This window comes from Gallus gallus, chromosome 31, assembly GCF_016699485.2.
Source record: "Gallus gallus isolate bGalGal1 chromosome 31, bGalGal1.mat.broiler.GRCg7b, whole genome shotgun sequence".
NCBI classification, from domain to species: domain Eukaryota; kingdom Metazoa; phylum Chordata; class Aves; order Galliformes; family Phasianidae; genus Gallus; species Gallus gallus.
Window position 1 is genome coordinate 100,399 of NC_052562.1, and position 26,763 is coordinate 127,161.

Sequence of the window (26,763 nt, forward strand, 5' to 3'; positions counted from 1 at the left end):
TGGGGTGGCCCTGCTGGCAGCATGGGGGGGCTGCGTAGCCTCGGACTGTGCCTGGGTGAGGACATGGGGGGTGCAGAGCTGGGGGAAATAGAAGGCATAGAGATGGGAGGCATGTGAGGGGCACAGAGGTGGAGGCATGTGGGGAGACAGAACTGGGGTGCATGGTGGGCAGAGCGGGAGGAAAAGGGGGGAAACAGAGCTGGGGACACATGGAGACAGAACTGGGGGAAAACATTTTGTGTTTTATGTCACTGGGTTGGGCAGTCCTGAGGGTCTTGGGTGGTCTGTGGGTGTCTCTGTCTCTTTCCAACTCCTCCTTCTTTCCCCCTCAGCTTTGTGCTGTGGTGCCGTGATTGGATCTGGTATGTTGGGTGTCATTGGATGTCAGTGGGGTTCACTGGGTGCCACTTGGGTGTTACTTGAGATCATTGAGTGTCCTGCATGTCAGTAGGGGTCACTGGGCATCGCTGGGGGTCAGTAGGTGTCCTAGGATGTCCCACAGATACCATTTGGGTGCCCTGGAGCCAGCAGTTGCTGGATGGGGCAGGCACTGCGGCATGGGCAACAGGTAGGATGGTTTGAACTGGACAGACTGGAGCTGTACTGGACAACGTACTGGGCAGACTAGAACTGTACAGGACAGACAAGCTATACTGGGACAAGGCTGGGTCACTGTACTGGTGCTGTACTTGGCAGACTGAGACTGAATTGGACAGACTGGGGCCTAGATGGGAAGACTGGGGCTGGTGCTGGTGCTGAGCTGGGGCCATGCTAGGCAGATTGGGAGTGAGCTTAAACTGGGGCTGGGCTGTGGCTGTGGTGAGCATACTGGGAGCATGGTGGGAATACTGAGACTGAGCAAGGCAAACTAGGACTGAACTAGGCAGGCCTGGACTGAGCTGGGCAGACTGGGGTTGTGCTGGGACCGTCCTGAACAGACTGGGGCTGAACTGGGCGGAGTGTGGCTGAACTGGGCATGCTAGGGCAGGGCTGGGGCTTTGCTATGACTGTGCTGAGTGGACTGGGTGCTGTACTAAACAAACTGGTGCTGCGCTGGGCAGACTGGTGCTGTGCTGGTCAGGCTGGTGCAGCACTGGGAAGGCCATGCAGCTCCCCATGCTTCACTCTCCTGCTCTCCCCTGCAGTTCCTGCCCGGCTCTCCGGCAGCCACTCCCCATGCCAGGGCCGCGTGGAGCTGCTGCAGGACGGCACCTGGGCCTCGGTCTGCGCCATGGGCTGGGACCTTGCAGCTGCCCACGTCCTGTGTCGCCAGCTGGGCTGCGGGCGCCCCCGAGCCGTCCCAGTGCCCTGCAGCCCTCCCATGGCTGAGGGGAACGTGGTGGGTCTGCGTCAGGTGCTGTGTGCAGGGCAGGAGCTGGACTTGGAGCACTGCAAGCTGCAGCCCGGTGACGCTGCATCTTGTCCCTCCAACCATGTGGCTGCTGTCAACTGCGAGGGTAAGCATGGGGCAGGACTGCGCCTTGCAGCCTAGCGGGGACATGGCGGGGCCTGGTGTCATGACAGGGCATAATGGGGACACAGCGAGGCCTTATGGGGACACAGCGAGGCCTGGTGTCATGGCGGAGATGGTGGGGACGCAGTGAGGCCTGGTGGGGACACGGTGAGGCCTGGTGTCATGGTGGGGCCTGGAGGGGATACAGTGAGGCCTGGTGAGGACACAGCGAGGCCTGGTGTCGTGGCAGGGCCTGGTGGGGATGTGACGAGGCCTGGTGTCACAGCAGGGCCTGGAGGGGGCACAGTGAGGCCTGGTGTCATTGCTGTGTTCCCACAGAGCCCTTCAGGCTGCGGCTGGCTGACGGGCCCAGGCGCTGTGCGGGGCGGCTGGAGGTGCAGCGAGCCGGGCGCTGGGGCACGGTGTGTGATGACGGATGGAGCAGGGCCAACATGGCTGTGGTATGCCAGGAGCTGGGCTGCGGCGAGGCGCAGGACCTGGATGGGGAGCGGCCACGTTTTGGGCCTGGTGTCGGGCACATCTGGCTGGATGACGTCCGATGCCAAGGGCAGGAGAAGAGCCTGCAGGACTGCGCACACCGTGTGTGGGGATACCATGACTGCACCCACCACGAGGACATTGGAGTTGTATGCCAGGTGTGGGGCTGCCACCATGGCTTGGTGATGGCCACGGGACCCTGTGGAGCAGGGTTCAGCCATGCTCAGTCTTCTCTCCTTACAGGATCCCTGAGCATCATGGTTCTGGCCCCAGTAGTGTCAGGAACTGCTTTTAGCCCTCCTGCAGCATCTGCGTGAAGAACCCAAACAGGACCCCGAGCCCAAACAGGACTGCAACTGAAACAAATCCTGAGTCCAAACAGGATCCAAAACCAATCAGAACTCTGAGCCTGAATGGAACTCCCTGCACAAACAGGACCCAGAATGCAAACAGGACTCCCAAAACCCAACAGGATCCAAAATCAAAAAGGACCAAGAGCCCAAACAAGACTCCACATCCAGACAGGATCCAGAGCCCAAACAGAGCCCCAACCCAAACAGAATCCTGAGCACAATCAGGACTCCCTGTCCAAACAGAAATACAAGCCCAAAGAGGACCTAGAATGCAAACAGGACCCCTCAAGTTCAGGCAGGGTCAGAAATCAAAAAGGATCCAGGTCCTCAGCCCTATCCGCTGCCCCCCCACCCCAGCCCTATTCCTTTAATGGTGTCATTAAAAGCAAGCAGCATCCACGAGCACAGAACCTGGCCAGGGCTGTGGGGATTAGGGCTGTGGGGTGACACTGGGATAGAGTGCTACGCTGGGTGGTGGGGTCTTGGCAGGCCCAGGTGTGCTGTTGAAGTCCCCCTGTCCTGTCCTCCCCCCCCCTCTCCCTCCCTGTGGCCTCTTGACCCCATTATGAAACTACTAGTTAGTGCTAATCCTACCAGCCACCTGTCTGCTGCTGGTATCTGCTGCCAGGGCATGGGGTTGGCACCCAGCCAGCAGCTCTGGGATGTGGGGCTGGGGTCAGCCCCTGCTGGGAGGGCAGCCAGAGGGGAAATGGGGAGTGAGTGAGTAGATATGGGGCAATGGGGGACCAGGTGGGTTATGGGGTGCAGGAAGCCATCAATCTGTGGAAGGGTAAGGAGTGGGGAAATAGGGAGCTGTGGGAAGGGAAAGGGAGTGAGGCAATGGAGGCTGGGAGGGCACAGAATTGGGCAATGGGGGCAGGGTTTGCAGATGTCATAGAGTGGAGCAGTGGGCTGCAGTGCAGCAGCTCGGCAATTGGGGGCTTTTGGGTTTATGGAAAGGGGGAGTGGAGTTTGTCCCCAGCAGAAAGGGATGTGGGGGTCAAGCTCAGGGTCACTGGGATGGCCCCAACCACTGAGACTTGGCACAGGGCCAGGCCCTGGCTGCATCCCCAATGCTGAGCTCTGCCACCTGGCCCCGGCTATTTCTGTGCCCCAGCAGCTGTCGGTGCCCCCGCCCCCAGCCACCCCCGCAGGGCTGGGTGCCATGGGGTTGGCACTGGGCCTTGTCTGTGCTTTGGGCCCTGTTGATGCTTTTCAGTGGGGCAGGAGGGTGATGGAGCAATCAGCCCCACACCCGCTGCCCCATAGCAAGGGGACACCCCCACCAGCAGCATCTGCTCCCTGTAATGGGATTGGAGAGGACAGGGTGAGGGGTGCAGCTGAGTGACCTTTTCACGTGCCAGCAAGGCGTGCTAATGTGCTGTCAGGTGTTAATTATGTGTCAGGGGTTAATTATGGCCCAGACAGCTGGGGTCAGGGCAGGCAGGAGCAGCTGGGATAGGGGAGAGAGCAGGTGGGGAGGGAGAGGGAACAGCCACGGGAAGAGAGGGAAGGATAGGGCTGTGGGAAATGGGTAGAGGGAGGGATGTGGTCTTGGGAAAAAGAGAGAGGGTGTGGGAAAAGGGGAGAGGGTGGCAAAAAGTTGTAGGAAGAGAGGGGAGAAGGAAGGATACGATCATGGGAACTGGGGAGGAATATGGCTATGGGAAAAAGAAGAGGGAGAGATGGCACTGTGGGAAATGGGGAAGAGGGAGGGATAAGGATGTGGGGAAAGGGGGAGAGGGTGTGGGGAAAGGGGGAAAGGGTGTGGGAGAAGGGGAAAGAGAGGGGTATGGTTATGGGAAATGGGGAGAGGAGGAATGAGACCGTGGGAACTGGGGAGAGGGAAGGATAAGGATGTGAGGAATCATAGAATGGCACAGAACGGACTGTAAAGCCCATCTAGTTCCACCTCGCGTGCCATGGAAAGGGAGAGGGAGGGATGTGGGCATGGGAAAGGATGAAGGATGAAGGGGTGGGAGAGAGACGTGGATATGGGAAAGAGGAAGGATGTAGGAAAAGAGAAGAGGGGGAGAGATATGGGTGTGGGACCTGGGGAGGAGGGATATGCACATGGGATAAGGAGAGAAAAAGAGATGGGGCTGTGGAAAATGGGAGAGAGAGGGGTTGTGGAAAGTGGGGAGAGGGAGGCATAAGGATGTGGGGAAAAGGGAGGGAAAGAGATGGGGCTGTGGGAAATAGGGAAAAGGGGAGGATATGGGTGCGGGAAAAGGGAGGTGAAGAGATGTGGACATGGGAAAAGGGGAAAAGGAATATGGATATGGATAAAGGGGAGAAGGAAGCATAGGGATGTGGGTAAAGAGGGAGAGGAAGGTATATGAGTGTTGGAAAAGGGAGATATAGGGATGTGGGAGAACAGGGAGAGGGAGGAGTATGGATGTAAGAAAAAGGGGAGAATTGGGGCTGTGGGAAATGAGAGATGGGGGATATGGAAGATGGGGAGAGGGAGGCATAGGGATATGGGTCATGAGGAATAGGAAGGAATATGATGAGAAAAGGTAGAGGAAGGGATATGGATGTGGAAAAGAGGGGAAAAGGAGGTATAAGGATATGGGAAAGTGGGGAGAGAAAGATATGGATGTGGGAAGTGAGGAGAAGGAAGGATGTGGGGATGGGAAAAGGGAGAGAGAGAGAGAGAGAGACACATAAGGATGTATAAATTTGGGGAGAGGGATATGGTCGTGGCAACTGGAAAGAGGGAGGGATTTGGTTATGGGAAATGGGGAGATGAAAGGAGGAAAGCCTGGGAACTCAAGGGGAAGGAGATGTGGATGTTGGAAAAGGGGGAGAGGGAGAGATGGGCACTGAAGCAGAGGGTCAGCCCCACACCTTTGGGTGCGGCCCCACACCTTTCTGTGGAGCAGGAGCAAGTTTGGTTTTGGGGCACCAGGCAGCCCACGCTGGGAACGGAATAAGGGGGGATACCCATCTGCACCCTCTGTGCTCCCCCTGCCCTGTGCCTGACTAAATCACTAAAACTTATAGAACAGCGATCAGTATTAATGAATGTAATCCAATTTATATTAATTAATAAATTATTAAAATTATTAAATTAATAAATGCAGTCTAATCTTTAACCTTTATTACACTGGGACATACGACCTCCTTATCTATGGACTTAGGAGAAGCTAAATGTTCACTCCATGCTGTTTCATGCTCTGTGCTGTCTGTCTGTCCCCAGGCAGTGCCTTGTCTTTGTATCCCGTGCTGCATGCTGTCTGTCTGTCCCCAGGCAGTGCCCTCTCTTTGCACCTCATGTTGTTTCTCTGTCCCCATGCAATGCTCTATCTCTTTTTGCATCCTGTCTGTCTGTCCGCACACCGTGCCCTGTCTGTCCTGCCCCTGCCTATCTTTGGCTCTCGGCACGCCTTGTGCCTTGCACATGTTCCCAATCCATTGGGACAGATTAACACGGCCCAGCGCTGCCCTGGGTCCGGCAGTGTTGGAGTGCGCAGGAAAATGTGAGTCACGGCCGCGGGCGCCACGGGGCCGGTGGCACAAAGCTGTGCTGCGGGGACACTTCAGGGATTCAGGTGAGGCTGCTTGCTTGTCCCTGTGCAACCCCGACCTGTGTTTTGCTTGTGGCTTCCTTACAGCCCCACAGCAGGGCTATGGGGAGCACAGCGTTCTTGTTGCTGTCCCATATATCTGGTAGTGGCAGTGGGTCAAAGATCCTGCTGCACAGCTGGGGATGGAGGAACGTGGAAGCGACAGAGCTGATCCACTGCCATGCGGTGATATGGGGTGAGATGTGGGGCTGATGTGGGGCAGTGTCCCAACTCTGCTTGTTCCCCCTTGGGATGCTCCCTACATCTGCTCAGGGATGGGGCTGGGCTGGGCTGGGATGCACTGGATTGAGCTGGACTGGGGTGAATTGGACTGAAGTGGGATGAACCGGACAACATTGGGCTGAATGGGCTCAACTGGGCTGGACTGGGCTGTTTCAGACAAGATTGGTCTGAGCTGTACTAGGCTGGGTCAAACTGGTGTGCACTGGGCAGTACCATCTGGGTGCTCCCTCTGCATGCTATGGGGCCATTGCAGCATGGTGCTGGGCTCTGTAGGGCCATGGCAGAGCCGGAGGAGGATGAGGAGGACAACGCGGCAGCTTTGGAGCAGCTGATGGCGCAGGCGGGCCGGGCACTGCAGTGGCAGGAGCTGGAGGAGCAGTTCTGCGTGCTGGCCGAGCTGGGCAGTGGCACCTATGGCCATGTGGTGCTCACTGAGCCTCGGGATGGTGGTGAGGAGCTGTGGGGTCTTTGCCCCAATGCTGCACCTCATGCATGTGTAATGCAAGAGGACATCGTTTGCATTGGAGTTGCATGCTCACAGTGTGCATGGGAACACACTTCACAGGGGGGTTGCATGCTTGTAATGTGAATGGGGGCACCCTTTGCATTGGAGTTGCATGCTCATTAAGTACATGGACCCAAAATCTTGGTGCTGACCCTCTCCCTCCATCCCAGGCTCACCAGTGGTCCTCAAGCTGATGTTGAAGGAACGGACAGAGCGACGGGCATTCCTGCGGGAGTATTGCATAGCCCGGTGCCTCTCTGGTCATGCTGCCTGCATCCATGCCCTGCCCCTTGCCTTTGAGAATTCCACACATTTTGCCTTTGGGCAGGAGCTGGCTCCCGCTGGGGACTTGTGCAACCTTCTCACACCAGGGGTGTGTGTGTCTCAGGGCTGGGGGGCACAACAGTGGGCTGGGGAGGAGAAGGGGCTGGGAAAAGGTTGCAGTGGGTACAGGGAGGAGGTGGGAACAAAGCGGACCTTGCAGCGGTGTGAGATCACGGGGAGGATGTGTGTGCATGGGGAGGCTCTTTGCAATAGGGAGCATGTTTGTGTGATGCATGGGGACATCATTTGCAGTGAACTGTGTACCTATGGTGTCCATGGGGAGACCCTCTGCAAGGGGCCACATGCTCATGCACTGCACAGGGACATCCTTTGCAGCAGAGTGCATGCCTATGGTTTTCCTGAGGAGGTCCTTTGCAGTGGGTTGCACAGCCACGTATTTTTCAGTATGGTGCATGCCCACATTGTGCATGGGAACACGCAGTGTGTTGCATGTACACCCTTTGCAGTGGAGTGTGAGCTCATGTGGTGCACCAGGAGCCCCATCATGGTACCCTCTGGGGTCTGCTATGGGGTGTGTCCCATGCTGGTGGTACCAGGCAGGGATTTGGGCTCTGCAGCAGCCCCTCCAAGGGAAGTGACATTGCTGCCTTCCCCAGGAGGGTCTGCCTGAAGTGCTGGTAAAGCGCTGTGCCTCTCAGCTGGCCGAGGCACTGGATTTCATGCACAGCCGGGCCCTGGTGCACCGGGATGTCAAGCTGGACAACGTACTGCTCTTCGACCACGAGTGCCGTCGTGTGAAGCTGGCTGACTTTGGGCTCACCCGCCTGCAGGGTTCGGAAATTGGTGCCATGTCTGGTGCGCTGCCCTACGCCCCGCCGGAGCTCTGCTTGCTGCAGGGCTCTGACACACTGGAGCTGGACTCCAGCCTGGATGTTTGGGCTTTTGCCGTGCTGCTCTTCTGCCTCTGCACTGGCTGCTTCCCATGGGCTGTAGCTGCCAGCCCTGACCCCCAGTTTGAGGCCTTCAGTGCTTGGCAGGGTGACACAGTGGGCCGGGGGGCACCGGAGTCTTGGGGTGGCTTTGAGTGTGGGGCACAGGAGATGCTGCAGCGCCTGCTGCGGCTTGACCCTGACCGCCGCAGCCCAGCCATCGAGGTGCGCAAGTACCTGGCCCTGCCCTGGCTGAGAGCACCCAGAAGTAGGGATCGGACCGATGGCACTGATGGGCTGGGAGCGGTGGATGGTGATGGACATGGAGGGGGGGATGGCGATGCACATGGAGTGGTGGATGGTGGCCCTCAGTCACCCCTTGCCCAAGGGTGTACGGGTTCAGGGGATGATGGGGAGTGCGGTGACGGCAGTTATGGGGAGGGGAACAGCATGCCCACAACACCTGCCAGCGCTATGGCCCTGTGCCACTAGCTGGCATCTCCAACATGGCGTGGAGGGGTCCTTGGGGTGTGGGCTGTTTTCTTCTTCTTCTTGGAATGGACAGAATGGACATGGAGCTGTTGGAGAGGATCCAGAGGAGGCCACAAGGATGCCCGGAGGGCTGGAGCACCTCTTCTATGGAAAGAGGCTGAGAGAATTGGGCTTATTCAGTCTGGAGAAGAGAAGGCTCCAGGGACCATGTCAACCTTCCAGTACTTCAGGGGAGCTTATAAGCAGGAGAGGGAGTGACTTTTTGCACAGTCTGATTGTGACAGGACAAGGGGGAATGGTATTTAACTAAAAGAGGGAAGATTTAGGTTAGATGTTAGGAGGAATTTCTTTGCTCAGAGGGTGGTGAGGCACTGGAGCAGGCTGAACAGAGAAGCTGTGGTTACTCTATCCCTAGAGGTGCTCAAGGCCTGTTGGATGGAGTCCTGGGCAACCTGGGTGGCAACCAGCTCATGGCAGGGGCTTGGAACTTGAATGCCCCTTCCAACCCAAACCATTCTATGATTCTATGTTTCTTGTGGGTGGGATGGAAGCCTTGGACTCCACTTGGTGCCCTGGGTGAGAACATCAGGGGTAGGAAGCCAAGCCAGTAGCGCACTGTGGGCAGGGGAAGGAGAAGAAACACCTGGGGCTGTATTTGGAGGAGGTCAGGGACCCCAACCCCACACTTCACACCCTATTAATGAATGCAATTGCAAAGCACCCAAGCAACAAACGAGCAAGGGAAAGCCAAGGAAAGAGCATCCAGCAGGGCACAGAGAAATGGGAGGAGAGCAGTCACTCAAAAATTGTTAAGGCTGGTGCAGCAGCTTGGTGGAGGTGGGTGGCAAAACTGCTCATCAGTTCTGCAGGGGAACTCAGAAATGGATCTGACATTCACTCCTTGCATACGTGTGTGAGGAGGATGTCACCATGCTGTAATTAGTTAAGATGCCAAAGGATTTCCTTGGGGTTAATGACGTGAGGAGACAAATGTAAGCACTCCAGGCACACAGATATGTTGGGCAGAGCTGTGGGGCAAATTCCTAGTCCTTGAGGGAGAGGAGATCAACCTGGAATACAGCTCCATCTGAACACGGCTCTGCCAAATGTAGAAAATTTGCACTGAGAGAATGGGATGTGGGTTGGTCAGTAATACAAAAGAGCCAGAGGGAGAGTACATTGGGTTGGCTCTGCATGTGGAAGATGCTGGAGGGCATGAGAAAGGACTTCAGGGTCCTGAAGGGATGAAGATATTCTTAGCATCCCTTCATCAGGGAATGTAGTGATGGGACAAGGGGTAATGGCTTTGACTGGAAAGAGGTGAGATTTAGGTTAGATATTAGGAAGAAATTTTTTGGGGATGAGGGTGGTGAGGCACTGGAACAGGTTGTCCAGAGGAATTGTAGATGCCCCTTCCCTGGAATTGCTCAAGGCCAGAATGGATAAGGCTTTGGGAACTCTAGTGGGAGGTGTCCATGCCCATGAATGGGCTTGGAACTGGATGGTCTTTAAGGTCTCTTCCAACCCAAACTTTTCCATGATCCCTATGATTCTATGACTAGAATTCCATGACTATGGCTTTATGATCTTGGACTAAGCAAGAAGAACACCGCTGCACAGTGGAAGTACAGCTGGAAATCAGCTGAAGTGCTGAAGCTTAATAAAACTCTCTGTGTTTTGCCTTTTTTTATAACTGTTTTCCCACAAGACAGTGGCAGGACAAAGAGGATTGATTTTAAAATAAAAGAGGGAAAAATTAGGGTATATATTAGGAAGATTTTTTTTGTTTGTTTAGTCAGAGGGTGGTGAGGCACTGGCACAGGTTGCCCAGAGAAGCTGTGGGTGCCCCATTCCTGGAGGTGTTCAAGGCCACATTGCACGGTGCCCTGGACAGCCTCATCCAGTGGGTGGCAACCCTGCCCATGGAAGGAGGGTTGGAATTGATCGGGCTTTTAAGGTCCCCTCCAACCCAAGCCATTTTATGGTTCTATGATCTTTAATGTTCCTTCCAATATAAACCTTTGTATAATTCTATTATCCTTAAGATCCCTTCTGACTCAAGCCATTCTATGATATTTAATGTCCTTTCTAACAAAAGCCATTCCACAGTTCTGTGAAGGAAGGGGACAGAGGAGGCACAGGGACCGCGGAGGCAGAGCCCAGCAGCTGGGCTGCACGCCAAGTGCCTGAGATCGGTAGCCGAAATGCGTGCGGATGCTTTTCATTTACACCTGCCTCTCCTAAATCACAGCCTGAGGGCTCTGGGCCTGCAGGCAGCGACGCCAGGCTGCAGGAAAATCCCTCGTCCTGCAGAAAAGCTTATTAATTTGAGGCTTTGCAGGCTGAGATTTCACCTCTGCAACTTTCAGTCACCCTCCTGGTGAGGTGCCCACAGTTCATCTGCTGCCAAAGGGGTGGGGTGGAATCCTGCAATCTGTTTCTGATTTCATCCCAAGCAGCTTGGCTTTGCAGGTACAGAATACCCCCGAGCATCATGGCTTACCATGGTGCAGCCTGCATGGGGAGTGACATTCAGTGGGCAAGGTAACGTTTGCAACAAGCAAGGCATGGAGAAGTCTGCAGCACAAACACAGACCTACCAAAGGAAATCTACGAACTGGGTTGGATTGGGCCCTGGGCAGCCTGGTCTAGTATTAGATATGGGGGTTGGTGGCCCTACCTGCAGCTGGGGGGTTGGAGCTTGATGGTCCTTGAAGTCCCTTCCAACCCAAGCCATTCTATGATTCTATGATCAGCATGAATGTGAGTGCCAAGTAAAATGCACAAGAATGCCAAGCACAAATAAATGATCTACTGCTCCTCAGTCACTGAGGCAGAACCAGCAGGAGTCTGCTGATGCTACGTGCACACAGAGATGCAGGATGCTGTAGGTGATGATTCCCTGAGCACCTCTTAGGTTGTCCTGACTGATTCCTTTCATTGGATTTTACTAACTTATGTGCAAGGAGGATGCTCAGTAGAGCAAGAGGGGGTGATGCAGCCAGGCTGCAGAGCTGCAGGATTAAAGGAGATCTCCACAAGGGACGGATGTACCCCAGGTGATCCAAAGGAGGGTCCGGAGGACCTTTGAGGGAGTGCAGTTGTGCAACAACACTTGGCGACAGCTGCAAGTTGGAATGGTTGTAAATGGTGAAAGCAGCACTGCACCTAATAGGCCCAGGATGGGGGAAGCTTCGTGGACCCCCAAACTCAGCTCTAGGGTTCCTCTTTCAGAGTGGGCTGTAATAGCAGGAGAAGGAAGATAGGAATAAAACTGGGATAGACCAGTTGGAGAGCTGCAGCTGGAAGGCCCACAGCATTACCAAGACAGACACAGGGCAACATAAACTTAAACTTTTAAGTGTTCCCAAATCACCCATAAAGAGTTCTGCTCCCTGAATGTCCCCAGTCAAAGACCAGACCTTTGGGCAAAGCCAAAGCATCCACTTTTCTTTGTCTCTCCATGAAGTGAGGCATGTGGGGATACAATCATCCCTTTTGGAAAGCTGCTTTTTGGAAAAAATGTGCCTTGAGGAATGAAAGTTATTTACAAGCTTTGCTCAGCTTCCAGACCTTTGTGTTTGGAAGAAATAGCTGATTTCCCTGCCCATTGCCAGGGAGACGAGCAGACACATTGGATTCCAAGCTCGCTTTCTCAGTAGGAGAAAGTCCTCAGACCTCAGACACCATCAGGTGTCCATACTTAATATTTTTATTGTATGAAAATGCTCAAAAGGAAGTCTTTTACTGCACACTTATTGCCATTCAGGCTGCCATTATGGGACGGTGCAGTGATGCAGAGCTGCTCTTTGCGCCCTCAGAATTTATTGAATGGGATAACAGATGGGTTACTGGCAAGGCCAGTGATTTAAGTGCCATTTTTCTCGATTATTTTTTATTAATCCTAATTTATTTATAGTGTTTCTCCTCCTTAAAGGATGTGAGTGCTGCAGATAGAACAGCGTAATGCCTCCTCAAAGCAGGAGGCTCTTCCTGAGAATGGTAGTGGGTTACTGTGAAATCCTATTATATTAATATATTAAGTTATATTAAGTTATTATTATATACTAAGACTTGTATTAAGGATCTGGTGATTCAGGTCTTTGGGACTATTTTATGGGGTTATGTTGAAACCAGCCCTGCTCTGGCAGTCGTCTTTGTGCTTTTCAGATAAAGAACAACTCCCTTAAACCCGGCTATGAGCCACCTCCTTGTCATCAGTGACAACCAGGAATGGGTTGTTTTTCAAATCTGGTCATTTATTAAAATATCTATCAAAATATTTTATCAAAATATTACGTTTTAATCACTGCAGGGGGAATTGGATAAAGACAGTGTCCTTTCACTGTTTCCCTTGGTGTTACACAGGCTCCTCCAAGAAGCACAATGTCCCAGCAAGTTCTAAGAAAAGGAGCTTTGGTGCTCAGCATCACTGTCTCTTCCAGGCTTGGAGATGGAAACAAAGCAGTTGTGCATGGTGGGGAGTGCAGCTGTGGGGGAAACGCGCTGACTTTTGCAGTTTTCATCTTTGCTAAACAAAATCGTGAGAGACAGAGATGTTATGGTTACTGCTGAAAGCCACAAAGGCGATATTCTACACTTTCTTCGTGTTACGGTCTTCTTCCTTATGTTTTCAAGCTCCAGGCTATGAAAGTGCATGAAAAACAGCTGATGAATTTCCCTCATAAGCCAGAAAATCTTCTTTCCCCAAAGGAGAGAAGAAGCCAAAACTATGAACTGAAGTTACTAAAAGGTAGTGAAACTGCTGATTTCTTATTTTCATTGCTGATGGGTGCTTAGAGCCTGTGGGAATCAAATGTTGTTTCTGCATTAGAATTTGATAAGATGTTTTTTATTATTATTTCATGGTCTCTGCTGCCATAGTTCTTTTTGGGAGTCTTTCTACTTTAGCTGGGGGGGGGGGGGGGGGAGGGGAGTCTCTGATAATTTGCATCACTCATCCTCTAGATGAACCTTCCCCAGGAATGCACGCTCAGTATATAGGTGAAGTAGATATGTAATGTTTTGTCATACACATTGCAAGAATATCCTGCACGAGACTTATCAAACCAGAGATCAAGTCGTGACATGCCCAAGGAAGCGCCTGAAGAGGCATCGGGAAGGCCTGGCATCCCCCCGCCCCCCGGTGCTCTTTGTTTAAGGAAGACCTTGCAGAGAATCACCATATCAATACGACAAGAAGAGCGCTGGGACATCTTGGAAACAACAGGATGGCTACTGACAGACACCAGATAACACACAAATTAACAAATGTAAACCTTCGATAAGAGTGTCAACCTGGAGTACCCAGCCAATGGGGAAACAGGGGAGGGGGGAGGCAAGGGGGGGTGGGGGAAACAAGGTACAGAAAGCTGTCATACTGTGTCCTTAGGTGCGCTCTCCTGTTTGCGGGGCGCCTGCCGTTGCAATGGCGAATAAAATCTGCTTTTATCAGAGATACCGTCCTGACAAAATTATTTGGATATTTCCAACAATTTTGGGGGCTCGTCCCGGATTATTATCGCCTTTTTGGGGGGTCCCCCAACTGCCCTGGACAGGATAGGTGCACCCCGCTGATTTCAGCGGCGCTCTCTGGGGGGCGAGGGGGCTCCTTGGGATGGCCGATAGGAAACCGAGACTGTTACATAAAGGACGGGCTCTGTGAAAGCCAAGGGGCAGGTAGGCACAGGTGTTGACCACTGCTGACCCGGTAACTTCGTGCACGGACCAAGGTAAGGGAGTTTAATTCTTGCCTTGGGGGGTCGGTGGAGACTCGGGCGAGGCTCGGGAGGGAGCTGTCGGTGTGCGGCTCCTTGCACGCTTGACCAAGTGCCAGCAGCGCACCCCTATTAATCCGAGAATCGGAGCGAGGTGCTCCGGAGGGATTGGCCCTATATCCGAGAATCGGAGTGTGGTCACCTGTGAGCTGGGTGGTTCACAGCAGCATTCCGGAGGGATGGGGAATAGGAGCTCCGAAGAACAGGGGAAAAGGGTCCCTGAAATCGTGCCTAGAGATAGCCCCTTAGGAAAGCAGCTTCAGCATTGGAAAATAATCCCAAAACTAGGGGCAAGAACAGGGAAAAGATGTTTAAATACTGTATACGGACATAGCCTAGAGAGCCACTGCAGGGAAAATCCACATTTTGATCAGACTGTGGGTCTGACGAAGATTGGGTTTGACAGACTTTGAGTTTGTATGTAAACAGTGAAACTTCTTTCCCTGAAACAGAATGGGCTTATGCCGCTTAATGGGTGCAAGAAGTAAAACAGTTCCTCCAAGATGGAGTCGAAGTTCAAAAGAGAAAGGAAAGAGAAGCAGACAAATCACAAATAGGATCCCTTAGATAATTCCCCTCCCCAACCCCCCCCTTTCAATTTCTAAAGCAGTGCAAGCAGCAGTGACCTCTCCAGGGAAGGGGAGTGACCGAGCTGCTGATCCCGGGCACGGTCCTGCAGAGAGCTTGTGCTCTCGATTACTGAGCGAATTGGAGCAATGTAAACGGGACCTGGAGGGTTTTCCTTTCTCTAATACTAACCTCACTAATACTTCACTTTATCCACTTAGGGAAGTCTCCTTAGGTCAAAGGGAAATAGGGTATGCTGATGCCTGCAGTTTTTACTAGCAGAAAGGTTAGGAGTTTCAAGAAGGAAATTAATTCCTTAATTGAGGATCCTGTAAGCGTAGCAGAACCGTTGGATCAATTTCTAGGGCCTAATTTCTCCTCGTGGATGGAAGTGATGTTTATCGTGGATATGTTGTTTACTGGAGAAGAAAGAGGTGTGATTAGGTGGGCAGCTGTGCAAGAGTGGGAAAGGAATAGAGAGGGAAGGTTGGGCCTTGGAGGGAAGCAGAGGGAGGAAGGATCCAGAGGATAAATTGTACTGATTATTGTCACTGTCTTTGTGATTGTTAAATGTTTATGTTGTGAAAGTGTTACCTAAGAGGCTGTTATGGGACAAGGGGTGTCTAAAGAGATACCGAGAAGACCCCCTGGGTTGTATTTTGGCTCACTGGAGAAACAGTGCTGGTGAGCCAGGGGGAGTATTGGATAAGAAATCAGGAACATAAAATGGGACCAGTCTTATAATTGAGTACCCTAATCACGGGACCAAGGGCTGGGTGTTTGTGGAAGGTGAAGAATTGTATTGTTTGATTTTTGTGGATTTTGAAGGGAGTGGGAGAAGCTGTTTCGATGGAATATGGAAGTGCAGTTGTTCATGGTACGTGGAAGTGCAGTGGAGGGTACAAACAGTGGAATTGTGGAGAAAAAAATAAAAATAAATAAATAAATAAAAAACGACAAAAGGGTTAAGCAGAACAGTGAGTTTGGGATATCTGAGTTTGTGCCGGCAGGAGAACACATCCCCGCACCACCCCCTCCCTCCCCCCCACTGCGGTTTGTAAGAAGAACTCCGAATGAGAGAAAGAGCTGGGGGCCAGAGACTCCCCCTTTAACTGTAAAGGGCGTATTAATTGCGAATGGGGATGGGACGGGACATTAGAAGTGAGAATAGCCCTCATCTGCAGAGATGTAAGGAAACCCGACATCCCAGTGTTAGCCTGGGGAGGGGGTGAAACTGAAATATAATGTTAGTAATTTCTGTAATGATGAAAGTCTGCAAAGTGAAAAGGGTTTGGGAAAAACACAGGCTGAGGAAGGCAAAGTTGAGCAAGGTGTAACAGGGATGTCCTTGCCGAGAAGAGAGTTGAGGGATCTGGAAACATTATAGAGAAACAGAGATAGCAAGGAAGTTAAGGAAATTGGGAATTAAGAACAGTAGCAGTTGTTACTGTTGCTGCACTAGAACAGGGCCTGAGGACCCAGACATTCCCTCAGGGAAGAGGTAAGGGGCAGCCTGGAAGGGCTCAGGGGAGGTCCACCCCCACTGGACGGAAAGCAGCTGGGGAAGCAGGGTAAAGAGGTTTACATTTTGATACAGGTGCCTCTTATTCTGTTGTACATCAAGAATTATTACGCGTAGATTACAAAATTATTTGGATATTTCCAACAAGACCAAGTTACAGAGAGAGACCTGGAAGAGCAGAGCGCACCTTCTGTGCCTTTATTTACCCTTCCTGGTGAATTCAAAGGGCTCCTTTTGAATCCAGATCCAAGGAGAGCTCAGCACCACCAACTGCAGTTGATAGTGCTGAGATGCATTTTGCCCCTGCATTCCTTTCACTGGAGTATAAGTCTTCCATTTTAACAATTTCATTGTGCAGAAAGGAGGAAAAAAATAGGGATCTATTTAGAGGCCATCAGGACTGTGAATAACAAACTCTGCTGCTGACTGTGGGAGACTGGGTATTGCATCTACTGGCCTGTGTTGCAGTCTGGTGAGAAAAGTGGTATAGTGAACAAGAGTACAAATGTTGCCAAGCCGAGCTGAAATCTCATTTCTTCTCTTCTTAAATCTGGGAATTTATAATTTCCTCACAAATATCACGGCTATGGAATCACAGAACAGCTTGGGTTGGAAGGGACCTAAAATGTGATCCAGTTCCAATCCCCTGCCACTGGCAGGGTTGCCATGCAATAGACCAGGCTTCCCAGGGCCCCATCCAACCTTGAAGGTCTCAAGGGATGGGGCATCCACAACTTCCCTGGGCAGCCTGTGCCAGGGCTAGTCCCTTCTTATTAATGCATCTGTAGAATTCCTTCTTGTTTTTCACATCCCTCACCAAGTACAGTTCCATCTATGACTTGCCTTTCCTGACCTCATCTCTGCACGTCCAGACAGCATCCCTGTATTCTTCCTAGGACACATGTCCTTGTTTCCACTGCCATGTCCTTATCCCACAGTTTGACCAGCAGGTCTTTGCCCAGCCATGCCATTGAAGTGCTTGAAATCCCCCATCAGGATGAGGGCCTGCAGGCACAACACTTCCTGCAGCTGAAGCAATAAACCCTCATCCACAGGCTCCCCTGATCAGGCAGCTGTAGTAGACCCTGACCACCAGATGTCCTTTATTGGTCTGGTCCCTGATTTTCACCTACCAGCTCTCAACCTGATCGTGGCTGTTTCTCAGAGGCAGCTCTTCACACTCTATTCCACTCTGTCCACTCTATCCGGCTCTTAACACAGAAGTGAATGTGTCCCCTTGTCTGTATAACGTGTTTGAATTGAATACGCTGTAATAGCAAAATTGGCATGCAATATTGGTTTGCAAAATTGGCATAGATGTCCAAGAATCTCTTTCTCAAGATGTGGCTACACATGAGCTGAGCAAGAGATGGTGATATAAGATTTAAAAAAATAACATATATCCAAGGAAATTACATGGAGCCCAGGAGAGCTTGTACTGTGTCCTTTCAGAACTGGTGAAGATGCATAACATCTTGAGCACCACCATGATTTGAGTAGGCCAACATGCAGTAATTGTGAGGTGCCCACACTTGCGGATGTAGTCCTGAGTCTCTGTGTTGTGGGGTCCACTCCTGGACTGCATTTCTTTTTACCGGGTTATAGAGTGGTTGAGATGTTATATTAGAACCTACAACATTGTACCTTCCGAATCTCCAATGTCCTTTGCACAGCATGTAACTCCTGTTTAATTCTCACATTTGGGTACCTGCTGGATTTCTTTTAGTACTTCAGTGGTGGCTGTTTTTCTCCCACCTTTCCATCTGATGCCCTCCAGACTTTTTTCCTGAGCAGATCCTTGTTTCCTTCCCTGCAGAACCCTGACCCAAAGGAATACAGGTGTGTTGTGACCTCGTGCACAGAGTGTTTGCAAGTTCTGCACAGAGGTCACCTAGGAGGATGTGGTCCACAGGTTGCACAACAGCGACCTCCTCTGATAATTTTAATGTTTTCACCTATTTAGCCAGTGCAGTATGAGCACTGTAGTGGGGGTGAGAGATACTGTAGGTTTGGATTTCTCTTCAGGATCCTCTCTTTCACACTCTCTGGCTCTCCTGCCTTTACTTTAAGTCACCCAGTGTTACTCCCATTCTCTGGTGCAGATCCCACAGGACTGTGAAGAGATAATGAAGGAACTGCGTATCGCTGCTGTACAAAAGAAGTTGCCAGCCCATTTAAGTAACTTGGAGACAGGCATTTATGTAAACATTTTCCATCATCTCTTACATTCAGCATTGACTGACAGTGCTCCCCAGTTTCCTCATTTTGCTCTTTCCCTTTGCATAGAGGCAGGTTGTCTCTTTTCTATTGCATTTACTTCAGCTGAGGTTCTCCCCTAGCTTTCACCTTTTGTAGTTTATCCACTAGGAGGCGTTGGAGGACCTCTTGGACAGCAATACCATGTAAACCCACCTTAATGCCTAAGACTAATGACTATAGCACTGCTCCACAGCCTCTCTGGGCAGCCTGTTTTAGTGCTCCCTCACCTGCACAGTAAAGAAATACTTCCCGATGTTTAGACAGAATATTTTGTTCCAGTCTGTACCCATTGCCTCCTGTTGTGGCCTGGTGCACCTCTAAAAATATCCTGGCTCCATCCTCTTTCCAGTATCCTTTTAGGTATTTACACACATTGGTAAGATGCACCCTGGGCAGTCCCAATTCCCCCAGCTTCTCCTCATAGGAGAGGTGTTCCAATTCTTTCATCATCTTGGAGGCCAGGTCTTTCTTCTACTGGGGGGCCAAGAAGTGGACCCGGAACACCAGATGCAGCCTCACCAATGCTGTGGAGAAGGAAAGGTTCAACTCTCTTGATCTGCTGGTGATACTTTGCCTGATAAAGCCAATAAGGTCATTGGCCTTCTTAGCAAGAAAGGCACATTGCTAACTCATGACTAACTTGGTGTCCACCAGGACTCCTTTGATTCTTTTCTGCCATCTGCTTCCAGTTGGGTGCCCTTGCATGTCCTCATGTGCTGGGATTTTTCCTTCTCAGGTTCAGGACTATGAATTTCTCCTTGGTGAACTTCATGAGATTTTTGTCTGCCCATGTCTCCAGCCTGTTACAGAATAACAGAACCACAGAATCACAGAATGGCTTGGGTTGGGAGGGAACTTATGGCCCACTCAGTTCTAAACTGCTGATGTGGGCTGATTGCTACCCACTAGATCAGGTTGCCCAGGACCCCATCTATCCTGGCCTTGAACACCTCCAGGGATGGGGTATCTACAGCTTCTCTGGGTCACCTCGTCTGAAAAGCCTGGTATGCAATACAATCATTGCACACTCAGGAGAGGCATTGCATACTTATTTCAGGATTGTGCTAGCCTGGGTGCTCGGTGGTTTCCCACAGATGAAGCACATGCAAGAAACTATCCACACAAAATTCATACACAAAAGTTACAAAATTAGTAATTTTCCAGTCCTCCTCAGATGATTGGTTAGTAATTTTCACACAGTGATTATAATATTGCTGGATATATCGCTACTACACATGCTCAGGGGAAGGGTATTCACCTGGGCAGGGGTCTTTTTGACCTATGGATGTGAGTTTTAGTATTATGATGAATGTTGTTTAGCTAAGGATTCATGCTCCCTGAGAGCAGACCTGCCAAGAAGGACTTAGGGGTCCTGATGGATGAAAAGCTGGATATGAGCCAGCAGTGTACACTCGCAGCCCAGAAGGGCAATGGTATCCTGGGCTGCATCAACAGAAGGTTGGCAGTGGAGAGAGGGAGGAAATTGTCTCCCTCTATTCTGCCCTTGTGAGGCCCCATCTGGTGCACTGTGTCCAGCCCTGGGGCCCCCAGCACAACAAGGATATAGAGCTGTTGAAATGGATCCAGAGGAGGGCCATGAAGATGTTCAGAGGGCTGAGCACCTCTCTTGTGATGAAAGGTTGAGGGAGTTGGGACTGTTTATCTTAGAGAAGAGAGAGCTCTGGGGAGACCTCACTGTGATCTTCCAATACTTGGAAGGAGCTTACTAGCAGTAGAAGGACTGACTTTTTACATGGGCATCAAAGGCCAGGCTGATCTAGTGATTGGCAGCCCTGCCCATGGCAGGGGGGTTAGAACTACATGATTTTTGAGGTCCCTTCCAATCCAAGTCATTCTGTGATTCTATGAACGTTCCTTTCAAGGCCTACTGCCACCAGGAAGTCCCTGAGGTACTCTGTTCATTACTGGCCTCCAAGTAGACTTTGCACCACTCACAACTATCCTCTGGGTCCAGCTGTTCAGACAGTTTTTGATCTAACTCACTGTCTGCTCATCCTGTCCCTACCAACATCTTCCTTCTTAGGGTCTTATGGGTGAGAGTGTCAAAGCTTACCTGAAAGACAATATTCACAGAACCCATGTCATCCATTGGAGGAGGCTGGAGATTTCATCATAAAAGCATCGTAGGGCAAACATGACTTCCCCTTAGTGAATCCAGGCTGATAACTCTTCTGCAATGGTGCAGCATTACCTTGAGCACTGTGTGCAGTTTGGGCCCTACAACATCAAAAGGACATAAAACTGTTCGAGAACATCCAAAGGAGGGCTATGGAGTTGGGGAAGGGTCTGGAGGGTAAAGTGTGTGAGAAGATGCTGAGGGCACTTTATTTGTTTGTTTGTTCCAGAGGAGAGGAGATGGAGGAGAGGCCTCAAGGTGGCCTGTAATTCCATGACTCTCTGACTCTGTGACTACTATTTATTGGCTCTATGACTCTATGACTTTATAATTTTATGTCCGATGGGAGTGCAGTGAGAGCCCACAGTGTCTTTCAGCCTAGCCTACAACATGCTTGCTCACCTCAGTATCTTCCAGTCCTACCCCAGTATCTCCCAGTATCCCCCTGGTCCTCCCTAGTCTCATGCCAGCCCCAAGCCAGTGCCTCTCAAACCTATTCCTGTACCCCCACAACCCCTCCATATTTCCCCACAGGACTTCACACCCCCTGGCAGCAAAGTGTGATGGCAGGAGTGAGAGGAGGACAGGGTGAGGGGACTGAGGAGGCTGTAGAGTGTCCCCGCTCTGTGCTCTCACACTGTCCACTGCCTGGTGGTGGCTTCCATCTTTGTGTGCACTGAGGAAGCCTCAGCCCAATAAGACCCCACTACATTACTTTTTAAGGGGGCACAACCCCATCAATCCCCAAGACCCAATACTGATCCCACTTGGCCTCCCATCCCAAACCCCAATTATTCAGGGTTGGGTGATGCAACCCCAATTCTCTCCCACAAACTGAAGATCATTGAGACACTCACCAAACTCCTGGACTCCATGATGGCCCCATCACTCCTCAAGCAGCTCTCTTGCCTTCTTCTGTGCCTTAATCACCATGGTGTCACCTCTGAGGGGCTGGAGCAGGGCATCTGTGATATCCTGCTCACCCACACTCTTGCCCAGGTCACCAGTAGGACCCACGGATTGAAGATGACACGTTGATGTTGATAATAGTGTTGACAATGAGACAGAATCAGAGCTGGAGGGGTTGAAAGGGACCTCTGGAGATCATCTAGTCCAAACCTCTACTAAAACAGGTTCCCGTGATCAGTTTGCACAGGAAAGCATCCAAGCAAATTTTGTTTATCTCCAGAGAAGGAGACTCCACAACCTCTCTGGTTTCTCCAGAGCTTGCTCCGCTGTTCTATTACTCTGACAGTGAAGAAATTTTTCCATATGTTCATATGGAACTGTGTTCCAGTTTTTGCTCATTGCCCCTAGTTCTGCCACTGGGGCAGAAAAGAGCCTGGCCCCATCCACTTGACTCCTGTCCTTTACTTATAAGCACTGACCATGTCTCCTCTCAAGCCTTCTCCTCTCCATGCTGAACAGTCCCAGGTCTTTCAGCCTGTTCCAGGCCCCTCATCATCTTTGTTGGTCCTCCCAGTCCTACTCCTAGCCCTAACCCTACTCCTAGCCCTAATGCTACTCCTACCCCTAAACCCTACCCCTAAATCTAACGTGAACCCTCTCCCTAACTCTACCTCTACCCCTTATCCTAACACAAATTTTAACTTCCACCTCCCAGGGGTGCTGCTCTCCACCAGCATTTATGCTGACCTAAGACATCCCAAGCAGAGCCAGGACACCAGAACAGGGAAGGACACAGTGACAGCATGGTGTCACTGTGTCTTGCCAAGATGCTGCTGTCAGAGCTTTTCTCCATGCACTGAGCCTTCCTGAAAGAATATATGCAACTTGAGAGGATAATAATATATTTATTGGTTATCATATGCAATCATGAGCTAGTTTGCAAGCTGGAGAGCACTGTTAGCTATGTAGCAAAGCCACTGAGGTGGTGATTCCATCTCCCATGGGATCCATCATCACAATCCACCTCCTTCCACCACAACTGGAGAAGCCTTGCTGCATCCTTGCTGAACATCTCCCATGGGATCCTTTTGGCAGCAGTGGTGCCCATCTTCCCTCACATGCCTTCACTGTAGGGTGGTGGATCCATGTCTTCAACCTGGACTTTCAGGATGGCTTTCCGGTTGTTGGACATCTTGGCTTGGACACGAATGCTCCCCTTGGAGACCTCCAGGGTTTCATGTTCGGACTCAAGCGCGGCTCGCTGGAAGAGTGAGGAGCCGCAGTATGGCTTGCTCTTCATCATTTTGGAGAAGACATCACCGAGGTTTCCCAGGTGGTTCGGCTCTGTGAAGATCTCCAAGGCAAACTCGATTTTGTAAAGGATGTAGTCATAGGGGTTGGAGAATGTGATGGCCAAAAAGAAAGTGTCAGCCTTGCAGACCACAGTCCCCACGCTCCCTCGCAGGCTGTAGGGAGTTTTTGCAAAGATGCATATTCCTTTGGAGTCTGGGCCAATTTCAAAGGGCAGAGTGGTCACGATCTTGCCACTGAAGCAATAACTCCTGTAGGAGGAGGGTTGGTGAGAAAGAGCAGCTGGAGTCCAGTGGATGGAGGCACAAGGGAAGCTCATTTGCAGAGGTGTTGAATGAGACTCAGTATTCCCTAACAAGCAGGGCATCATCAGTACAAGCATCACCAATGCTAAGCATCCCTGAGCCAGAATTACCACTCCCAGAACCACCAGTGCACAGCATCGCCAGAGGAAGCATGATTGCAGGGACCTCAGTGTCCCTACCAAGCCTCTTTACCCAGCCTTGTTGGACCCAAGCTGTGCTCTCTGTGCATGTGAGCCTTATGCAGTCCTATAAGGAGAAGTGCAGGTTCTGCAGCTGGGGAGGAGTAACTCCAGCACTGGGTTACCCTGGGGACACCCAGCTGGAAGCAGTGGCAGAAAAGGACAAGATCAGCAATTTGCCCTTGATGCCAATAGGGCTGAGGGTGCTGTAGGCTGTATCAGGCAAAGCACTGCCTGAAGCTGGAAGAGATCCTGCCTTTCTGCTCAGCACAGCTGAGGTCACACCTGGAGTCCTGTGTCCAGTACTTGCCCCCAGTACAAGGGAGACATGTAAAGAGTTCTATAGAGGTCCACCGAGATGGTGAAAGGATAGGAGAAACTGTCCCATTGGGAGAGCTGGAACCACTGATGCAGAAGAGGAGGTGGCTCAAGGGATTCTCAGCAATGGTATGGGTATCTGATGGGAGGGAAACAGCAAAAGGGAAAGGAGCTGTAATGCTCGCATGGTTTGAATGTGTGCTCATGATTGACTCCCCCAAGCTGGAAGGGACAAGAACTCACCCTGATAACAGCAGGGAATCTGAGCAAGGCCTCCAAAGAAAAAAGGAAAGAATAAATACAAGGAAAGGAAAGAATTGGATAAGGATGGGGACAAGGCAGGAATTTCCTGAAGTGTGTGCAGCAGTACAGTGCAAACAGAGGAAGGTCCACCATGAGATGGAGGAACATGCAGGAAATTGCACCGGCACTTGGCACTTAGCACTGAGCCTCTCTCCAAAGGCATTTCAGGGATGTCCCTCATAGGCAGGGTGGCAGAAAGCAGCAGGAGAGAGAGGGGCACCCACCTGAAGTCCGTCAGTGTCACTGTCCTGGTTCTATTGATGATCTCCAGGCCCACACTGCGGCACACATCGATGTTCTTCATCAGGCTCTCTACACCCTTACCCTGTGGTTTGGGCTGACAGTTGTCATTGCAAGGCTTGTCGTTTTCCTTCTTCTCTTTTGGTGGCATCTTCTTTACTCAGTCCTGGGAGCAATGCTGTGGAGCTGCAAAAGTGTTGCAGTGGTGCAAAGATAGCAAAAAAAAAAAAAAAAAAAACAAAAACAAAAACCAAGGGTGGGTAAGTCCAACTCCCCCTATGGGAGGAGGGCATGCGCTCCTCCCCCACATCCTGTAGGGCTTTGCAGGTCTCATAAGGGGCAGTTCTTGCACACGGAATTCCTGGGTGGAGCGAGGCAGAGGGCTGTGCTCTCCTGCTCCATCTCCAGCTCTGGCTCTAATAGGATCCAGCTGGAAAATGTCCACAATTCCAAGGCTGAGGTTTTGTTTATGCTCAGAGAACAATGAGTGCTCCACCCACATCCTGACCATGAAGGAGGAAGTCAGGGTATCTGCTAAATACAAATGTAGGTATTCTGTCCTTCGTGTTAATTGTGATACTGTGTGTCCCAATGTTATTTGTTCCATGGGTCACATTAAACTATAGGTTTACATGTGGCGGTGGAAGGGTCACAAGCAGCAGTGAATTCAACTGCTCCATGATTTACTGGTGAGCAATACTGTTCATTTGCACTGCAACAATATGTTTGCAATGCAACAGTGTTTGCAATGCAGTTCATCTCAAAACTCGTTCAGAATGATTCAGTATGATAGCTATGCACTGTGGGATGAAGTGGGCTCCAAACCTTTGGAAGGATGAAGAAAATTGAGTTAGACATCACTTATACAGGAGATGCCCCAGGCCACTCATCATCTTTGGGCCCAGTTCCTTCTCTGCCCTGAACTGGGGAGCCCTGAACTTGACTCAACACTCCAGATGTGCCCTCCCCAGGGCAGAGTAGAGGGGGAGGAGCCCCCCACCTCGACTTGCTGGCCTCGCTCTTTGTAATGCCCCCCAGGATCCCATTGGCTCATGGTCAATCTGATGCCCATCAGGCAGAGTCAGCCTGGGTCTGTGAAGGGGAAAGTCCTACCTTATTAATTTGATCTGCTCCAATGACAAGGTCACTGGCTTGGTGGATGAAGGTGAGTGAAGGCAGAGACCTTAGGATGGTCCCTGTACAGGGGGAGCACTTGTACCGGTACAGGGGGGTCCCCTTCTAAGAAATTCAAGGAGGGAGGAACCCTTACTTCAGAGGCAGAGTTTGGGGAGTGGTTTACTAGGAATAGGCAGGACTTGGGAGTTTGGTAGAGAGGGGGCAAGGCTTTCGCTTATCAATAGCACATTGCAAAGGAAGAAGCTTCTGGAATTCCGGGCCTGAAGCCTTCGGATAAGAAACCCAACTAATCACCACAAAGGAAATCATATTCAAAAAGACTTGACTGTACACTGTGCATGTCCAAGAAGGAGTGAAAAACAAGAAGACATTCACAGAATTAGTTAGCATAAGACAACCCACTGTCTAGAATGAGTAAGCATTACTTGCTTCGTGGAATTATGAGTGTGCATATTGTGTGGTATAAATATGACTGCTTGAGAACCACTCGTTGTGCAATTGGGGCAGTACGAGCCCTCTGTGTGCCAGTGTATACACCTTAAATAACCTACCTTACATTCTGACTCTTGTGAGGCTGAGTGCTGTTCCGCAGGTCAAAGGGATGAAGGATGAAACAATTAGCAATGATTGAACCACCAGTGCATCATCAGCACTATTTTCATCAAAAATCTGAAACAAAGCACCATACAAATCTCTATGACAAAAATAATCACGGCCAAATTTGCGGAGTTCTCACCCTGAGCTGGCAGCTTTCCACCTTTATGTCAAAAACATGTTTAATAAGTAAATGTAAAGAAATAAGGTATGTTTGTCTAGAGTCACTCAAGCTCCACCCGAATGTAAGAAAATACTATAGAGACAGCTTAGAAAAGAAGGAGTTTAGGGGAAGACACCATTGCAGATCAGTGAGGAGGACGCTGCTGGGACCAGTCGATGAGCTGAATCTCTCTTCCCACACAGGAACACCTCTTAGGTGAAATTTGCATTCTCTGTTGTACAGAGTACTTCCTTGGGAAACTTAGAAATCTCTATGGGACTATTCCATGATTTAACACATTTTCAGCTGGCTGTATTATTTACATTATTGATGCTCACACATGCTCTGCAGACAGTATATTTATCACCAGAAATCCAGAAGAATTTGCAGTCTTTTGCTTCAACAAACAGCTCTACTCACTAATCCAGCTCTGAGAGTTCCCAGTGAGTGTGACCAAGAGAAGGGATCCGACCTTGCACAAGATCCCAAGTACGCAGAGTGGCCGTGCTGCCCAGCTGTGTGCTAATGCACAACTAACCTTTTGATGGCAGAGCCTTTAACATAAAACAAAGCATGTTGAAACAAGCACACGTTTCCTGTGCAACACCTCAACCTGCATTACTGCATGATTCTTGCATTGATTTTCTGCTCTTCAACCCTTTGGCAGCGTTTTGGATTCATCTTTTCCTCAAAGCTTCAGGAGCTTATCCCCCAG

At 50.8% G+C, this 26,763-nt stretch overlaps 4 protein-coding genes across 7 annotated transcripts in view; 3 read left to right on the forward strand and 1 right to left on the reverse strand.

Moving 5' to 3' along the window:
* Nucleotides 1-2: 2 nt before the first annotated feature.
* LOC101748207 (soluble scavenger receptor cysteine-rich domain-containing protein SSC5D-like) lies at nt 3-2,706 on the forward strand. Its single transcript, XM_015300602.4, has 5 exons — nt 3-55; nt 333-362; nt 1,146-1,457; nt 1,793-2,109; nt 2,195-2,706. The coding sequence occupies exons 1-5, from the start codon at nt 22-24 to the stop codon at nt 2,201-2,203; spliced, it is 702 nt and encodes a 233-aa protein (XP_015156088.1). The 5' UTR covers nt 3-21; the 3' UTR covers nt 2,204-2,706.
* A 3,054-nt stretch (nt 2,707-5,760) lies between these two features.
* On the forward strand, nt 5,761-8,728 carry SBK3 (SH3 domain binding kinase family member 3). 2 transcript variants are annotated; one of them, XM_004949780.5, is made up of 4 exons: nt 5,761-5,858; nt 6,370-6,565; nt 6,792-6,994; nt 7,563-8,728. In XM_004949780.5, the coding sequence occupies exons 2-4, from the start codon at nt 6,394-6,396 to the stop codon at nt 8,325-8,327; spliced, it is 1,140 nt and encodes a 379-aa protein (XP_004949837.2). In that variant the 5' UTR covers nt 5,761-5,858; nt 6,370-6,393; the 3' UTR covers nt 8,328-8,728. The 2 variants fall into 2 exon arrangements, with proteins under 2 accessions (XP_004949837.2, XP_004949838.1); XM_004949781.5 differs by having other exon boundaries at nt 6,390-6,565.
* Nucleotides 8,729-13,701: 4,973 nt separating this feature from the next.
* The window catches only part of DMBT1 (deleted in malignant brain tumors 1), a 44,778-nt gene continuing 31,716 nt past the window's right edge, over nt 13,702-26,763 (forward strand). Inside the window, exon 1 of the mRNA XM_040654043.2 lies at nt 13,702-14,059. The gene's annotated coding sequence lies outside the window, so the exon portion shown is untranslated. The remainder of the gene's footprint in view (nt 14,060-26,763) is intronic.
* LOC769729 lies at nt 22,384-24,460 on the reverse strand. Of its 3 annotated transcripts, none has more exons than XM_025145951.3 (2): nt 24,139-24,460; nt 22,384-23,060 (listed from the first exon to the last, which is right to left on the reverse strand). In XM_025145951.3, exons 1-2 carry the CDS (start codon nt 24,303-24,305, stop codon nt 22,613-22,615), a joined length of 615 nt encoding a protein of 204 aa, XP_025001719.2. In that variant the 5' UTR covers nt 24,306-24,460; the 3' UTR covers nt 22,384-22,612. The 3 variants fall into 3 exon arrangements, with proteins under 3 accessions (XP_025001719.2, XP_025001721.2, XP_025001720.2); XM_025145953.3 differs by having other exon boundaries at nt 22,384-23,160; XM_025145952.3 differs by having other exon boundaries at nt 22,384-23,750.

What these genes read in the sequence shown, in the direction of transcription:
- LOC101748207 (XM_015300602.4), top strand. Translation starts at nt 22, where the DNA reads ATGGGGGGGCTGCGTAGCCTCGGACTGTGCCTGG. An exon ending in TGGTGCCGTGATTGGATCTG is followed by an intron (nt 363 to 1,145) that starts GTATGTTGGGTG and finishes TCTCCCCTGCAG; the next exon opens with TTCCTGCCCGGCTCTCCGGC. An exon ending in GGCTGCTGTCAACTGCGAGG is followed by an intron (nt 1,458 to 1,792) that starts GTAAGCATGGGG and finishes GTGTTCCCACAG; the next exon opens with AGCCCTTCAGGCTGCGGCTG.
- SBK3 (XM_004949780.5), top strand. Translation starts at nt 6,394, where the DNA reads ATGGCAGAGCCGGAGGAGGATGAGGAGGACAACGCGGCAGCTTTGGAG. An exon ending in CACTGAGCCTCGGGATGGTG is followed by an intron (nt 6,566 to 6,791) that starts GTGAGGAGCTGT and finishes CCTCCATCCCAG; the next exon opens with GCTCACCAGTGGTCCTCAAG. An exon ending in GCAACCTTCTCACACCAGGG is followed by an intron (nt 6,995 to 7,562) that starts GTGTGTGTGTCT and finishes TGCCTTCCCCAG; the next exon opens with GAGGGTCTGCCTGAAGTGCT.
- LOC769729 (XM_025145951.3), bottom strand. Translation starts at nt 24,305, where the DNA reads ATGCCACCAAAAGAGAAGAAGGAAAACGACAAGCCTTGCAATGACAAC. An exon ending in GTGACACTGACGGACTTCAG is followed by an intron (nt 23,061 to 24,138) that starts GTGGGTGCCCCT and finishes CTCCTCCTACAG; the next exon opens with GAGTTATTGCTTCAGTGGCA.